This window comes from Mobula hypostoma, chromosome 1, assembly GCF_963921235.1.
Source record: "Mobula hypostoma chromosome 1, sMobHyp1.1, whole genome shotgun sequence".
Taxonomy (NCBI): domain Eukaryota; kingdom Metazoa; phylum Chordata; class Chondrichthyes; order Myliobatiformes; family Myliobatidae; genus Mobula; species Mobula hypostoma.
This window is the reverse complement of record NC_086097.1, coordinates 172,966,913-172,984,068: the sequence shown is the minus strand read 5'-3', so window position 1 is coordinate 172,984,068 and position 17,156 is coordinate 172,966,913. Positions and strand designations below refer to the sequence as shown.

General features: G+C 38.8%; 1 protein-coding gene across 4 annotated transcripts in view; it reads left to right on the top strand.

Annotated features, from left to right (window-relative positions):
- Nucleotides 1-17,156, top strand: part of LOC134352539 (intermembrane lipid transfer protein VPS13B-like) — a 1,085,891-nt gene that overhangs the window by 990,043 nt on the left and 78,692 nt on the right. For all 4 annotated transcript variants that reach the window (XM_063059809.1, XM_063059800.1, XM_063059806.1 and 1 more), the window contains exons 44-46: nucleotides 9,824-9,979; nucleotides 13,144-13,410; nucleotides 14,728-14,811. In XM_063059809.1, coding sequence (XP_062915879.1) covers nucleotides 9,824-9,979; nucleotides 13,144-13,410; nucleotides 14,728-14,811 — 507 coding nt within the window. The remainder of the gene's footprint in view (nucleotides 1-9,823; nucleotides 9,980-13,143; nucleotides 13,411-14,727; nucleotides 14,812-17,156) is intronic.

Here is a 17,156-nt window from a genome sequence, read left to right as displayed (position 1 = left end):
ACACTTGAGATGTCCTGGAACGGAAAACCTCATCCTGGGAGCAGGTGCGGCAGAGACAGAGGAACTGGGAATAGGGAATGGCATTTTTGCATGTGGCAGTGTGGGAAGAGGTATAGTCGAGGTAGTTATGAGAGTCAGTGGGCTTGTAGAAGATGTCAGTGGACAGTCTGTCTCCCCTATTCCTTCTTCTCCTTTCCTGCCTGTCACCTCCCTGCTTCCCCTCCCCCACCCCTTTATCTTTCCCCTTACTGGTTTTTCACCTGGCACCTACCAGCCTTCTCCTTCCCACCCTCCCCCCCCACCTTTTTTATAGGGCCTCTGCCCCTTCCCCCTACAGTCCTGACGAAGGGTTCCGGCCCGAAACATTGACTGATTGTTTCCACGGATGCTGTCCGACCTGCTGAGTTCTTCCAGCGTGTTGTGAGTGCAACATCTATGAAGGAGTATAAACAGTTGATGTTTCAGACCAAGATACATCATCAGGGCTGGAAAGGAAGGGGTCAGAAGCCAGAAAAAGAAGGTGGAGGGGCAAAGGGAAAGAGTATACCCAGCAGGTAATAAGTGAGATGAGGTGATGGAAGTGATATGGCTGAAAAAGAAGGAATTTAATAGGAGAGAACTCAGTTACTCAATTAGTGTTTGCTGTTAATGCTGACTTTTTTTTACTTTTAAAGATACATTCATGAACAACCACATTTAATAATTTTGATTTTCTATTCTCAAATGTAACAATATAACAAATGTCTGATTTGAATTTTTTTATTGCCTATAATGAATTAAACATATCTCCCAAGTTGAGATTTCTTGTTTGGTTGTAGGAAAAATTGTAATTTTTTTATTGGTAACAAACCAATTAAAATTTCAGTGATGATAAAATTGGTTCTTAAGGCAAATTATCAATTATTGGCTGTGTTATGAGATAATTTGCATGTTGATTAGATTCAAAGCTACAAAACAAAATATTTTTGTATTAGCAGACGAGGTCTTCAAGACGAAAATATTCCAAAGCATTCCAGTTTATAGTGCACTGTATTTTAAAATTCCAAGCTATCCTCAATTTATAATGAAGGTGATAAATTTTACAAGTAGAGATTAGCGTTTTGCTGTCTGCCATTCTAATGAAATGTGAAATGTATAATCCCTTTTGATGTAGAGAAAAATATAATGCAATCTATTTATTCATTTTCCATTGTAAGGGGGTGTCTAATACATCCAATCATTTCAGGATAAGTGCTGTTATCTCTAAGTAGGGAACAAGCAGATAAAGGATTTTTAAGCATGTAGTCTGTAAAAACATACAAAATGTGACTGAGACTAAAGGACATTAGGTCCATTAGTCCTGATCCTTTTAACATCATATGTCTGTTGAACTACCATGGTCTCTTGCACAGCTTATTTAATATCCTGAAGTAGGAAAAATAAACAAAACATCTGAGACTATAAAGCTCCACCTTGACCATTGAATGTAATTGATTCAGTTCTCTAGGCTTGCCATCTCATTTGACTTAAGAGCCTCACTTTGTTGTGCTCCATTAATGACTTTTCCCAGCTGGACTGTTTCTGAAGAGTATTTCCCCACCATGCTTACTGCTTAAATTCCAATCTTGACTCCATATTTATACAACTTTGTTCACATTGATCACCTGTCAATACATCACTGCTGGGAATGGAAGCATACTGGTTAAGTTACTGGAATAGCAGTTTGAAGGTAAGAATTGACATGAGTTCAAATCCCACCATGGCATCTGGGGAGTTTAAATTCAGTTAATTAAATAAATGTGAAGTGATAAAAGCTATTCCTAGTAATGAAAACACATTCAGTTCAGTAATTTTTCTAAGATGGAAAAATCTTCGGTGACTGTTCGACTCCAGACCCCGCAATGTGGGACTGCTCTTCAAAATAGTTCACTCAGTGCTGGGCACATTTAGGAAAGTGGTAGCTTTGCCAACCATCCCCATAGGCTGAGAAATTAATAAAATCAGACACTTTCCTCAGTCTTGCCTCTGTTGATTTGCCCTACCAAGTGACAATTCTTCTTGCAATAACCTACAGTATAAGGGCTCTCAAGTTTGTGGCTGGAAATAGCGAAGTTGAGCATTTTCAGTGGGGATTCCTGACAAAGGAACTGAGAGCCTATTCTCTCAGCCACTCTTGTGTTGGAACTTCAAACTTACAGTACAGAGTACAGAACCAGGTCTGTTCTGCAGCCTTTCCAGCCTTGTACTTCATAGAATGAAGTAACTAAGGTAGATGGAAAATTTGATTAGAAATCCAAACTGGATTGGAAAATGAGAATGGCTTGCTGTGAGCATCAAAGGAAAAATTGTATTAAGTCATATTAATAGGCACAAAGTGGACATGATCAGTTGTTAGATATTAAGAGCACAGGAACAGGCTCATCAGCCTACGATGTCTATGCTGACCATGTCAACTTTAACTCATCCCATCTGTCAGCAATAGAACATAGAACAAGGCTCAGTATTAAACATAGTTCAGAATTTCCTGTAAACATAACTGGGGCACTCTGTTATTGATGTGCAAATCGTTTGAACAGTGTATAGTGGGATAGTGAGACTCCAGAAATAGTGAATCACCACCTGTGCTGAACTATCTGGGCATTTTAGCCACTAGCCTTATTAAAGTAGCATCTTGTTGTCAATCTCACTATGAACTTTAGGAAAATGTTACTTCTCGTTGTTAATTACCTATTAACTACACCACTCTGCATTGATCTAGCAAGAAAGCATTAATGATCAACACACACAAAATGCTGGAGGAGCTCAGCAGGCCAGGCAGCATTTCAGGAAAAGAGTTATCAGTGGTTATTCTTGGTGCATTAATGAAGTCAGTTTTATTATAATGTTGAAGGAGAGGAGAGGTTTCTAGGAATTTCACTGCTTAAAGCCTAAAAGATAGGATTTACATCCACTGACACTGGAGCCAAGGTTGGAGGAATGCAAATACTTTGAGCAAAGAATCACAGTTATACATTACAAAGGAATGTTTAGTTTATCGAGGCTCTGGCAGTTTTTCTCCAGTGTGGGAGAATAAGAGATAAAATTATAGAAATGTTTAAAATTATGAGAAGCATAGAGAAAGTGGATGGTAATGGTCTTTTCTCCAAAGTAGGCAAGTCCAAAACTAGGGGTTGGAGATTTAGGGTAAGAGGGAAAAAAACTTGCAAAGCACTTGACCACATAGCTCTACAAAGGATTGCGAGAACTGCTGAGAGGACCGTTGGGGTCTCTCTTCCACCATCAGAGATAAGCCCTTAGCATTTTCAAAGATCTCATCCATCCATCTATCCATCCATCCATCCATACTTGCAAATTTCTACAGGTGTACTGTGGAGAGCATTCTAACTGGCTGCATCACCGTGTGGAATGGCGGGGCGGGGGGTGGGGATGCACTACATGGAATTGAAGTAAGCTGCTGAAAGCTGTAAGCTCAGTCAGCTCCATCATGGGCACTAGCCTCATTAGCATCCAGGACATCCTCAAGGAGCAATCCTCAAAAAGGCAGCATCCATCATCAAGGACCCCCATTCCCCAAGATATGCCCTCTTCTCATTGCTACCGTTAGGGAGGAAGTACAAGAGCCAGAAGGCACAAACTGAACAATTCAGGAATAGCTTCCTTCCCTCTGCCATCAGATTTCTGAATGGACATTGAGCCCATGAACACTAACTCACTACTTTTTTTCCTCTTTTTGCACTACTTATTTAATTTAACCTTTTAAATATATATACTTACTGTAATTTACAGTTTTTATTACTATATATTGCTGTGTACTGCTGCTGCGTAACAACACATTTCACAGCCAATGCCAGTGATATTAAACCCATTTCTGATTCTGATATTATTTGTTAGTTTAGTACATAGAGTTATATGTACTGTATTGTGCACCCTGGTCCAGATGAACGTTGTTGCATTTGGTATACATGTGTGTTGTAGAATGGAAATAAACTGAACTTGAACATGGAAAGAGACCTGAGGGTCAGCTTCTTCATGTAGGGATGCTGAGCATATGGAATGAGCTGCCAGAGGAAATGGTTGAGGCAAGTACAGTAGTTGCATTTAAGAAGCAATTAATTAGGTATATGAAAAGGCAGGCCCAGAGGGATACGGGCTGAATGCAGGTTGGTGCGCACTGTCATCTGAATGGACATATTGGGCTGGAGGACCTCCATCCGTGCTGTATTTTATGACTCTGTGTTTCAAAGTGCCATCTTGCCAGTGAGAGTTCCTGCCCTTTCTCATGTCTTGTGCAACATGATTCTGTTAACATAGGCTAGTCAGAAGTTCTTTATTGCAGGAGCTGTGGATCACATTGGGTAATGAGGGAGGACTTCATTAACCTTGTTAATAGTTGTTTCTTGTAGAGTAAGTGTTTCTGAATGCAACCTTTTTTTAAGAGAAGGAGGTCATGTTTCTAAAAAGAAATGGCTTGTTACAAGACATCATGTTTCCTGGTGTAATTCAGCAGTAACTTCATCATTCTAATAAATGTTAATGTTTCACCTGTGTAAACAATCTCTGCATTTTCATGCAATGAAGGTATTTCGAGAACATCAAAAAGACGTCAGAAACATTGTTGAACAGAATGTGCGATTAACTATCTCAAACTCAACCTGAACAAAACCCAGTGTGGGAGACCCAAATGTTTAACCACTCTAGAATAGTTATATCTTATTAGGGAGGCCAAAGGCTTGTAAATCAGATGCAGCCTAGGTAGCACTAAGCTTTATACTTACTTAAAGAAAGCAAGGTCAACACACGACCCCTGTTTTGCAAAAGTTTAGCAATTAAAAGTGATGAGCTCATCTGTTCACTATACATGCACATTAATGTATTTGTATTCTCTTCGTGGCTGGAAATGTCTGCTCCACTTGAGGATACAAAGAACACTAATCATGTTGATATCAACTTGGACAGAATTATGACAAGTTGCCTAAAAGCCATCCCTGTTCCGGGTTTATTTGCAGCATCTTGCATAAACCTGTCTAGCATCAGGATGAAAGTAGCTGGCGACAATGACTGCTACTCATATATGACTATCAGCATTGGCATGCCTGACTGGGGAGAAAGCCCTTTGTACTCTGCTGTTGCATTGAACACATGGCTGGAATCATAACTATCCTATGGCAATTAAAATGGGGGGGAAACCAGGTGGCAAAGCTGCAAAATGGAAACACAGTGTCTAGCTCCAAATTGCAGACAAAGTGGCACTTGAACCAATTTACATAGGGTGAAAAAAAAAGCTACACATATGGAAATCTGAATTACAACAGAAAAAAAATAAAAACAGAAACCGGAAACACTCAGCAGGTCAGCTTCATCTGTGGAATAAGGCCTACTCCTGCTCCTTATTTTCTATGGTTCCTATGTTTCAGTATGAAATCATATATTTCCTTTCACTCTCTAAATATATTTATTACTTCCGATGTAATTTTCCCCATTGCTACTAATTTATCTTATCAAAATATTCAAGCCTTCATGCTCCACAAGAATCAACTACTTACTTGCTAACTGCTTGAATGGCTCCAAGTGCTGTAGCTGCTTTTCTTTGACATCAGCTAATATTTATAAATTAAACAAATTACAGACAGAGGTGCAAGAAAGCCCAGTACTTGATCAAATCTGCCTTGAAGTAATTAACATCAACATACCTTTTTGGTGTTTGGAGTGTTCATTTCCAAAATTGATTAACAGGTTGTATTGAAATGACAATTATATTCTTTGGCTTTCTAAGATTATTATAGCTTCATCTCTTTTACTGGCTGCACATAATAAATCCACCTTTTTGTAGAAGCAGCCTATGGTTCAATTACTTTGTTGGGTTTGTAAAATATATTTCATTCTGCTGCCTGCTCAATGTAAACCTTCACGGTGTAATGCCATTATGGTCCCCCCCGTCAATAAATATTAATTAAATAACACTCAACTGATAATCACAATTGAAAAGACTGCTTTTGTGATCCTGACAACCTGTGGCTCAGACACAGGTTAATAGAATGGCTTGGATTTTGCGCTGTGAATAATCTGTGGCTCTGAGTGCTCAGCATTATTTAAAAAGTAAGTTAGACTTTAATATCATAGAGTCAAGGAGCAAGACAGCATGGATACAGGTCCTTTGGTCAAATCAGTCAATGTCTACCAGGGTGCCTACCCGGCTAATCCCAATTTCATGCATTTGGCCCATATCCCTCTAAATCCCACCCCTCTGTGAACCTATCCAAGCACTTCTTAAGTGATGCTATTGTATCTGCCTCAGCCACTTCGCTGGCTACCCTCTGTGAAAATGTTACCCTTCGGGTCCTTTTCAAATCTTTGCCCTCTCATTCTAAATCTATTCTCCTTAGTTTTGAAGTCCCCTATCCTGGGGAAAAGAAAAGAATGTTACTACCCACCTTTAAAATGTCTTTCTTAATTTTAAACACTTCCATAAGACCACCCATGATAAAAAGCCTAGCCTGGTCAACCTTTCCCTATAACTCAGGCATTCTAATTTTCTGCACCCTTTCCAGTTTAACCACAACATTCCTTAATAGACAAGTATGCACATTCACTCACATACAAACACAGAGTTAAGTGTGGCGATCCAGATGTTACTCTGGAATCTCATCCGGAGATTCCAACTGCAATACACAGAATGTATTAATCAGTTGATATCCACTAGACCATCAGAAAAGATTACCTTTGTCCATTCTAGTGTAAGTATAATTTCTACACCATGCTGAGTCATAAATAGTGAAATTTCCAGCAGTTTATTTATTTTTATTTGCGCAGTTGCCATTTCCTGCCTTAGAACAGGTAAGGAATGATAATTCAGCCTGATTAGATAAGATGATGCAGAGTCTGTTCTCTTAGATTCAGGAACCCCCTTTAAAGATTGAAAAACAATTGCAAATGCTGGAAATCTGAAATCTATACTGAGGATATTCAGTGGGTCAGGCAGCATCTGTGAAGAGAGGAACAGAATAAGTGTCACACACAAAATGCTGGAGGAGCTCAGCAGGCCAGCCAGCATCTATGGAAAAGTGTACAATTGACGTTTTAGGCCGAGACCCTTCCGTCTTGCTTGTGTGTGTTGATTAGATTTCCAGCATCTGCAGATCTTCTCTTGTTTGTGACAGAGTAATTGTCAGGCCAGTGATCTTTCATCAGAAGTGGGATAAGTTAGAAATCAAACATTTTTGTTAAATTGCAGTGAAGCAGGTGGTTCAGAGAGAACAACAGGAGTGTCTGTGATAGGACATAATGAATGTGTTTGTGAATCTAATAGAGACTGAATGGTGCAAATGCTGGTGGTGGTGGCTGAGAGTGAGTGGTGAAAGCTCGGTGAACAGCTGAATTGATCTGGAGAAGTTATTAATAGAGAGAAATAAATAAGGACAGAGTATAGAGAAGAAATTTTCCACATCCCCATTGACCCTCACCAATTTTTTGCAAGGGCACTGTTAATTGCATCCTAACCAGATGCATCACAGGTTGCTATAGCAACTGCTCTGCTCAAGACCACAGAATGCAGCCCAGTCCTTTATTAAGGCCAATCTCCCTTCTATTGACTCTGCCTGCATTTCTCACAGCTTCGGGAAAACAACCAACATAACCAAAGCCTTCAACCCACTCCAGTTATTCTCTGTTCTTCTCCCTTCCATCAGGCTGAAGGTAGAAAAACTTGGAGAACGCACACCAGGATTATGTTCAACTTCTATATCACTGTTTTAAGACTCTTGAATGGACCTCCCATACTATAAAGATGAACTGTTAAAGTTTCAATCTACCTTGGATGAGCGTCGCACTATATAGTCTTCCCGCAATGCACTTTCTCTGAAACACTATTCTTCATTCTATTATTGTCTTCCTTTTGTACTATCTCACCAGAAAACTACAGTAGTGTAGAATACAAAGCACTCCAGTCGCTTGTTAGATGATATGAAAGCAAATGCTGGCATTACTCAGTCGATCTGATGAGAAATGTTAGGAGAGGGAAGCAGAGTTGGCATTACAAATCCATGACTTTTCAGCACCAGCTAGAAGATCTGGTTATCTAAAATTGTTTAATTCACTATTGAGTCTGGAGTGTCTCCTGATGGCATATGTTACTTTCCTCTGATTGCTACCTTGCAGTCATTTCACACAGGGAAAAATATTTATTGATTAAGTATGAAGTAATTTCCCTAGAAATTTGTGCTCATGATATAGCATTATGTATGTTATATAGTGGCACCAGAACTTTATATTTGCCTTAAAAATTGTTTAATGGAGCTGAATTTCTGAGGAGAGCAGAATGCATTGTTGCTAGTATTTCTAGTGATGACTTCCTAAAGGATTTTGCCCAAAGTATACAAAACAGGAAGCAATTGCCAGAAATCTGAAACAGTATAAAGAAAGCAGCAAGTACTCAACAGGTCTGAGTTGTAAGAGTTTCAGCACCATATCCTTTCATCAGAACTCTACCAGGACTGCACCAGTAAGCAAATAATGGGTGTGTTTAGTAAAATAGGAGCTAAAACTTTTTTTATTTACAACTCTCTCTGATAGAGAAATTTGCTGCTGATGTGCCAATTTTGGATTCATGCAAATCATCATGTTGTTAGGTAACTTTTTCAATAGAAATGTATCCAGTGAAAATGTGTAAAAGATGTGAAAATATGTAAAACAGTAAAACATGTCTTGCAATAAATAACAAACAAAAGAAAATCTGCAGATGCTGGAAATTTAAGCAACACACACAAAATGCAAGAGGAACTCAAGAGGCCAGGCAGTATCTATGGAAAAGAGTACAGTCGATGTTTTGGGCCGAGACCTTCATCAGGACATGTTACAAATGTTATAGAGAGATACTTCATGGAAATTGACCTTTTGACCTTTCAAGTCCTCTGTAATTATCAACTACCCATTTACACTGATTCTACATTATTCTCTACAATTTCATTAGTGACCCCCAGATTCTATGGGAGTTACACCAGGGATAATTTACTGTACCGTATTTTTGCTTTATGTAGTCAGAGGGAGAATCTCTGCTCAAACAGCTCCTGAGGTCATGCTCGAGCCACAGTCTCTGGTGCAGTGTGGCAGCAGTATGACTAACCGCACCACTGTGCTCCTGAAGCACTGTACCTGAACCACAGGACCTTTTCTCCATCAAAGTTGCTATTTGCTCACGAGTTGGTTGCACCATGTACATTGTTATTAGATCAGTGTAAGATTGGTTTACTATTGCCGCACTGTATCGAGGTACTGTGAAAAACTATTTTGCCTGGCATTCATTCAGATATTTTCATCATATCAGCACTTAACTGCCATTCCTTTAAGCACATCAAAATGACTACAATATTGTTGAATTTGAAATATTATTGTCACATATATACACAGTGAAAAATGAGTTTTGCCAGCCGTCCATAGGAATCATTTCAAGACATCGAGATGGTATGAGGGAAAAGCAATAACAGAATGCAGAATTAAGTGTTACGGTTACAGAGAAGGTACAGTGCAGACAGACGATAAGGTGCAAGACCATGATGAGGTACATTCTGAGGTTAGGAGTCCAGGGGACCATTCAGTGGTCTTATAACATTAACTATATAAGTTGTTCTGAATCCACTATAACTTATGGACAGGTACCTATGGATGAGTAACTCAGTTGTTGAAATTGATCGAGCTGTTTCAAAAGAAAAAGTGGCTTGCTGATTATCTACATCCGATAAATAGAAGCAAATAATTCTGGAGAAAATGGTAACTTTTATAAAATGCTGTGGATTGCACTGTCTTATCTCAGACCCTTTGTCAATACAAACATATTCATTGTTCCATGCAGCTGTTGCACATCTGTATCGAGGGCTGGGGAAACTGGCGCTGGTCCGAGCCATTCAGTGTGGACAACATAGGCACATTTGTTAGAAGCATCCAGTACAAGGGAAGAACAGCATCACTGATCATCAAAGTGCAGCCACTTAACAGTGTGCAAAAACAAGTAAGTCTCTTTCATGTGGTTGCCAATAAAAACCAGCCGTTTTAAAAAATATTATAACCCTTTAAATGCAGATGAAAAAGCTTGGAATTTGTGGTCTATAAATATGTTTTCTATTTTCATATATTTTAAAGAGCTGCCTTTATATACTGAGACCAGATATTTAAAGATGAGAAAAATGACTCTTTTAAAATATAATAAGACAAGTCAGGCCTTTTGAGAGAGAAAGTTGATTGCATCAAACTAGTCCAATTTAATATTAAAGTACTAGTTAGTACACTGTTACATGGTTACATGGTTTATTAATTTGTTGTATGATCCATGTTTTCCAGTTTATTCATTTGTCTCATCATAAACCTGAGATCACAGTTCTTTATTGTTCTTTTCCTGCCGTTGAAACTGTTTGTCTGGAAACTTCCATCAGTGCCCAATGTCGAATGTAGATATTTAAACAGCTCCAGATTTTATGATCTTTCTTCACAGCTATATCCTGTATTGGAGAAAAGAAGCACTTTGTCAAGCCACATCTGTGCCAGAGAGAAGCAGAACTAACTGTTCTCCATTAGGGCCATTAGAAGTGATGCTGAGTATTCCCAGCATCTGCTGTTTTATTTCAGACCTTGAGTACCTGCAGATACTGCTGTTGTATTTGTAGAGTTTATCACCGTATTGTTCCTGTGAAGTCACTACCCTTCCAGTACTGGTGTAGTCAGAACTATGCATGTTTCTGAAAACCAGCACTTCTTGGACCTGTAGTTAAGAAGAGATATAAAAGAGATCTTCAAAATTGTGCATGACGTTGACAGTGTAAATGAGAAACTTTCATAAGGTAGAATTGTCAGTAACAAGGAGAGAAGGATTTAGGATTAAAAGTAAGCAACGGCAAGCAAGATGAGGAAATGCATTCAGCAAATGGTCATAATCTAGAAAGCAATGTTTTGGAAACAAACTGAACATTTGAATGAAAAAAAGCTAGTCTGCTCACCATTGAAAAAGAGCTAGAGATTGGGTCCAATAAACCAGCTCTTTCATTGATCCAATCCAGGCACAAAGGACTAAATGGCTTTCTGTGAATCATAAATTAGGGAGGATTATCTAGAAAATTATTATATTTACTGTGCCAAAGTGTTTAAATGTCTACGTCTGCTCTGGTTATAAAAATGTAAGGGCATCAGCTTATTTAGATCTGCTTTGTGTACATTGTGCACAATACATAGGAATGAATAGCAGAGAAGAACATCAGACAGCACAGGAACAAGTGTTTTAGCCCACCATGTCTCCGTCAGCTATGATGCTAGTCTAACTATTCCTATCAGTCTGTACGTGGTCTCTATTCCTACATTCTGTGGCTGTTCATTTGCCTGTCTAAATGCCCCTTAAGCTTTGTAATAATATCTGTTGTTTGTTATAATTGTTTTCTTTCTTGTAAAAATTGTATATGAGTTACGTTTATTTTATGTTTTTGTTTGTGAATGTTGTTTACCTGATGTGACAGTACGTGCCGTGATGCTGCTGCAAGTGAGTTTTTCATTGAATCTGTGCGTACATGTACTTGTGTATATCATAATAAACTTGGCTTCTGATTCAAAATCAGGTTGATTATCACTCACAAACAAGAGAAAATCTGCAGATGCTGGAAGTCCAAGTAATATTATCATTGACATATGCTGGGATAATGACTTTGCTACAACCATTTCCCTGTGCATTCATGAAACCCACCACTCTCTGTAAAAAGAAAACTTGCCTCACACATTAAGTTCAAGTTCAAGTTTAATTATCATTCACATTATATGTGAATATGAAATAGTGTTCCTCTGGGGCCAGGGTGCAAAACACATTACCAACAGTACACAGAACATTGCGAATAGCACATAGCACATATGGATATGATTTCAGAAAAACATACAGTCATAAAGACCAAATAATAATACAGCCCAAGTCCCTGAGTGGCATGACTGTAGGTTGTACAGGTCCAGCATGTTCCTTCACTGAGTGAACACTATAAGATAGCACTGAGGAAAACCCAGAGGACAGTACCCAACCCAGTATGCCAGCAGAGCCCCCTGTTCTCTCCCCTGGGCAACTTCAATGGTCGCTGCATCCAAGATAACCCCAAGGCTAAGGCCTAGTCCTTAGCACAACTGAGGCAACACAGTGCCTCCACCATTGGTCTCGCCAATGAACAGACTTGCAGTATTCTATGTTACCAATGTCCAACAGGGTCCTCTCATTCCAATAAAAACATCCAAGACAATCACTCACTCTGTTTGTTGAATGTTGCACCGCCTCGGCACAACAGTTCACAACAAGTCCGGGCAACAACACGAGAATGATACACCATAAGTCCAGTTCTATCACTATCAAGCACCTCACTATTGAGATAGTTCTGCTGTACTTGATAGTATCTAGCAGAGACTTGTGATTGTAAAAAAGACTTAGAAGTCAAGCAAATGCACCTTTAACTGGACTCTGAGTGGCCACTGTGTTGAGTACACTGCCATCCCACTAGAAGCATTTGCATTTCCTTCAAAATATCCTCCTCTTATCGTCTCTAGTTTTTGATGTTTTGAGGCTATGAAAAAGACTATCTACCCTATCTGTGCCTCTCATAATTTTATGTACTTCTATCAGATCTCCCCTCAGTCTCCAATGCTCCAGAGAGAGTGCATGTCTCTTCAATGTCTCCTCATAGCTAATGGACTCCAATTCAGGCTGATGAACCTTTACTACATCCTCTCCAAAGCTTCTGCATCCTTCCTATAGTGCGATGACCAGAACAGGGCACAGTATTCCAAATATGGTTGAACCAAAGTTTTATACAGATGCAGTATGACTTCTTGACTTTTATACTCATTGCCTCCTGCCTGTGATAGGTTCATGTTGTACAGCACCTTTATTTTCCTACTTACTTGGCTTGCAGGTTTTAGAGCGCTGTGGACTTGCACCCCAAGATCCCTCTGTACACAAGTGCTCCTAAGTGTCATTTTACTGTATATTCTCATGCATAATTTTGACATAATCCTAGCAGATATTAACTAAACTCAATATTTTGCAATATCTTTTCAAAATAAATCTAAAGTATTTTGGATTTTTTTCTAATTATTTTATGATTTACTTTTCAAACCAAACATGGAAAATGACCGTTGGTTGATTCCGCTGTCTTTCAGATATTAATTTGTGGGAGGCAAGTCATTTGCAGCTACTTGAACCAGGATATAGAACTGAAGGTGGTGCAGTGTTGCAGTGGGCAGGATGGACAAGAGTCAATCAAAGAGCACCTTAGCACCTTACCAGCAAATCAGAAGATACCATCTTTTGTTCTTGAGAATGCAGAGTTCACTCATTTGTACATCAAGGTTAAAGGGAAAGATTTAGACTGGTCATCAAATGTATGTCCAGAATCTCTTCAGTCCGACGACAGCACTGTCATTCAGGTATACTGTGTTATAAACTGATTGCCAAAAATCTGACATCCAGACACAAGAACAGCTTCTTCCTCACTGCTATCAAAATCCTAAATTTCACCTCTTCCAATATTGTCACTTTAGCATTTTTTTTACTATTTCTTATTGCACGACAATACTTTGCAACATTCTGTTGTTTTGTACTCATCTCCTTATTTATTGTTAGCTTTAATTTATTATTGTCCTGTACATCATTTACTTTGTGAACTTCAAGCGAACAAGGAGTTCTGTTGTATCCTGTTGTGTACGACAATAAACTGATCTAATCTAAGTAACTAACTATAGGGGCAGAAGAAGGGCATTCAATCTTTCAAGCCATAATTAGAATATCGCTGTTTTGCATCAACTTGTCACAGTTCTGCAACCCTTAATACACTTCTGCACAAAAAACAAAGGTTTGAAATTTTCACTTGAATCCTCTCGCCTCATCACGTTTGTAGTGAGAGAAAGATTTCATCATGGAGAAAGATTTCATCATGAAGAAAGATTTTCTCTGATATCGATGAGTAGCCTTTGATAATAGAACAATGTATACTTATCTTGTCAGTGGGCATAACAGTGTTTCCCTCTCTCTACATCTGTCAACCTCTTTTAAACAGGCTAATCCCCTCAATTAGATCAGTGCTTAATCCTCAGAGTTAAAGGGGATTGCTGATTCCAGATGAGGCAGCTTCTTCATTTAACCCCTTTGCCTTCATTCGGAACTAACAAATAAACCTGTCTGAAAATGTGTCAGTTGACCAAATGAGTTTGTGCAGAATGTGCCAGGGAAATTTTAACAATGTGTACTGTCAATTTGAAATGTAATACTGGAACTGCCTGTGTTACCAGATTTCCTCTGAATTTGTAATGCAATTAGCCATGAATAACTTTATTATGCTAATTTCATTTCTTCTGTGCCTTGAGCAGATAGCTTAGAGCCATTTTGCCTGTTCTCACTGAAGAGATGTGTGAACATGCTTAATACACACAAAGCTAAACTCGTTCTCGTGAAACCCCATTCACACATTTTAACATTGCAATATTCAAAGTTTTCCAACTTCAGTGGACGTGAATCCACCAACCACCTCCTCTGCATGGGTTTTGAGCAATGATGAAGTATCAATTTCTTTGATAAGATACTCATTGAGGTAATTGTACAAGATTTGTTTTGACTTCTGCCTTTGAACCATGTAAAATGACTTCTTTTGGACAACAACCGTTGAATGTGGAGGGAATTATCATTAATGTCTCCCCTCACATAATGAGCATAATTAACATGCATTTCATTGTTATTGATCCATGCAGGTTCCAGATTCAAACAGCTCTATGTTACATGTGTGGTGCTCTTCTCTGAGACTGGATGCAGAATCTTCTGTGCAACAGAGAATGGTGAGTCTGCTGTTCTTCATTCAGTGTTGGCCCTTTAAGAACACTGCTTGCCTTGACATTTACCAAAAAAACAGTAATTTTATTACATCTGCTAAGAGAATGTTAATATTGGCAATAGAGGGAGAACATTTGGCCCTTAACACTCACTGCTTTGAGAGAGATCAAGTCCAATCTTTTACCTCAACACTAGAATTAAGCTGAGGATTGATGCATTTACACTGTGATGTCCTCCAAGTCCATAGCTTGCCGATAATGTGGTGAGAAGGTTAACAAGATAAAGCGATTGGACAAGAAGGTAGCAAATGACATAAATAGGGATTACTTTAGTAGGAAAAATACGAAACAATGTATTTCTATAAAATGTGGGAGATGACAAATATCAATATTAAAAATGATTCAGATACAAATCACAAATTTAACATCAACTTACAACAAGCAGTTTGGATGGCAAGTGAAGAGCTCACCTTTATTATAAGGAAGATACATGTAGAGCACTGGTCGGAACCTCATCTGAAGAACTATGTAAAGTTGCCTCCTTATCTAAGGAAGGATATACTTGCTTTAGATGGGGGTGTAATGACAGTGCAGTATATTGAGTATCACCAAGAGTCTCTGGAGTTTGGAAGAATAAAAACGTACCTGATTGAGAGGTTTAAGAGAATCCCTCACCATTAAGTATTTTTAGAAGTAAGTGGGTAGCTAGAAAAGGGTACATCTCTTCAGGGCCCGGTAGGGAAACCTCTGTATGGAGCCGGGGATCTGAGCAGGATCCTAAAGAAATACTTATCAATATTCATCAGGGTCAAGGATGTTTAGGATGGAGTGTTAGAGGAGGGATACACAGATATTATGGAACATGTCTGTTATGAAGGAGAAAGTTTTAGAGATATTGACATACAATAAGGTGGATAATTTGCCAAGCCCTGACTGGATGCTCTGGAAAACAAGGGAGAAGATTGATACGGGTCTATTGGAGATTTTTGCCATGGGTAAGGTACCAGAAAAGTGGAGGACAGCTAATGTTGTTCCCTTATTCAAACAGAGCCTGACTCTTTATTTGAAAAATTTCTAAAGCCAGGACTTATGTTCATGGGAAAAGCAGGGACTGAGTAGGAGGAGTCAACATGATTTTGTGCAGGGGAAAATTGCTGTCTTCTATTGAAAGTTTGAGGAGATATTCAAAGAAATTGATGAAGGCAGTACAATAGATGAGTTCATGTGGAATTTAGCAAGGCTTTTGATAATGTCCTGCTCAGTTGATTGGTTCAGAGTTTTGGAGTTCATGTGATCCAAGGTGCGTTGGCCGACTGATGCAAAATTGGTTTGGTGATAGGCAGAAGGTGCATTTTTCTGACTGGAATTCTCTAACCTGTGGTATACCATAGGAATCAATGCTGGGGCCATTGCTATATATATAAATGACTTGGATGAGAATTTAGGTAAACTAATTAATAAATTTGCTGATGACACAAAGATTGGTGGAGTAGTAGATAGTGAAGAAGGTTATAAAAGGATACAAATCAACAAAGATGATTTGGAAAGTTGTGCAGATGGAATTTAATTGAAGCAAGTGTGAATTAATGTATTTTGGGTCAAAACTACTAATAGGACATATACAGTAAGTAGGGACCTCCAATTGTATTACAAGAGGGAAATTGGGGTGCAACTCTATCACTCACTGAAAATAGTGACATCAATGGTAGAGTAGTGAAAAAAATATTTGGAATGCTTGCTTTCAGAGACTGAAGCATTGAGTCTAAAATTGGGATGTCAAGTGGCAGCTGTGCAAAACATTGCCCAGGCTGCACTGTTTACAGTTCTCTCACATTATAGAAAGAGTATAGTAACAATAGAGAGAGTTTCACCAGGGTGTTGCCTGGAATGGGGTCTTGTTTTATAAGGAGAGATTACATAGGCTGGGTTAAGTCTCACTGAAGTGTGTGCATAGATCGGATAGACCTTTTTCCCTAGGGCAGGGTGTTTAAGACAAGGGTATAGCTTTAACGTGAGAGAGAAAGAATTTAAACAAGATCTGAGGGTTAAGTGTTTCATACAGAGGACGGGGTTTATATGGAATGAGCTGCCAGATAAGGTGGTAGAGTTGGATAAAATGATAAAGTTTTAAAATGCATTTGAATAGAAACTTGGATAGGAAAGGAATATAGGGACGCAGGTGTAATGTTGACAAATAGAATTAGTGTAAATAAACATCATGTTTGAAATGAACAAGTTAGGCTGGGGACCTATTTCTGTACTTTACAGTTCCATGACTCTATTAAGGTTCTTAGAAAGAATGTGCCAAGAATCATTTTCCCTGGTTTTGAGATACTGGGTGGGAATAGGGT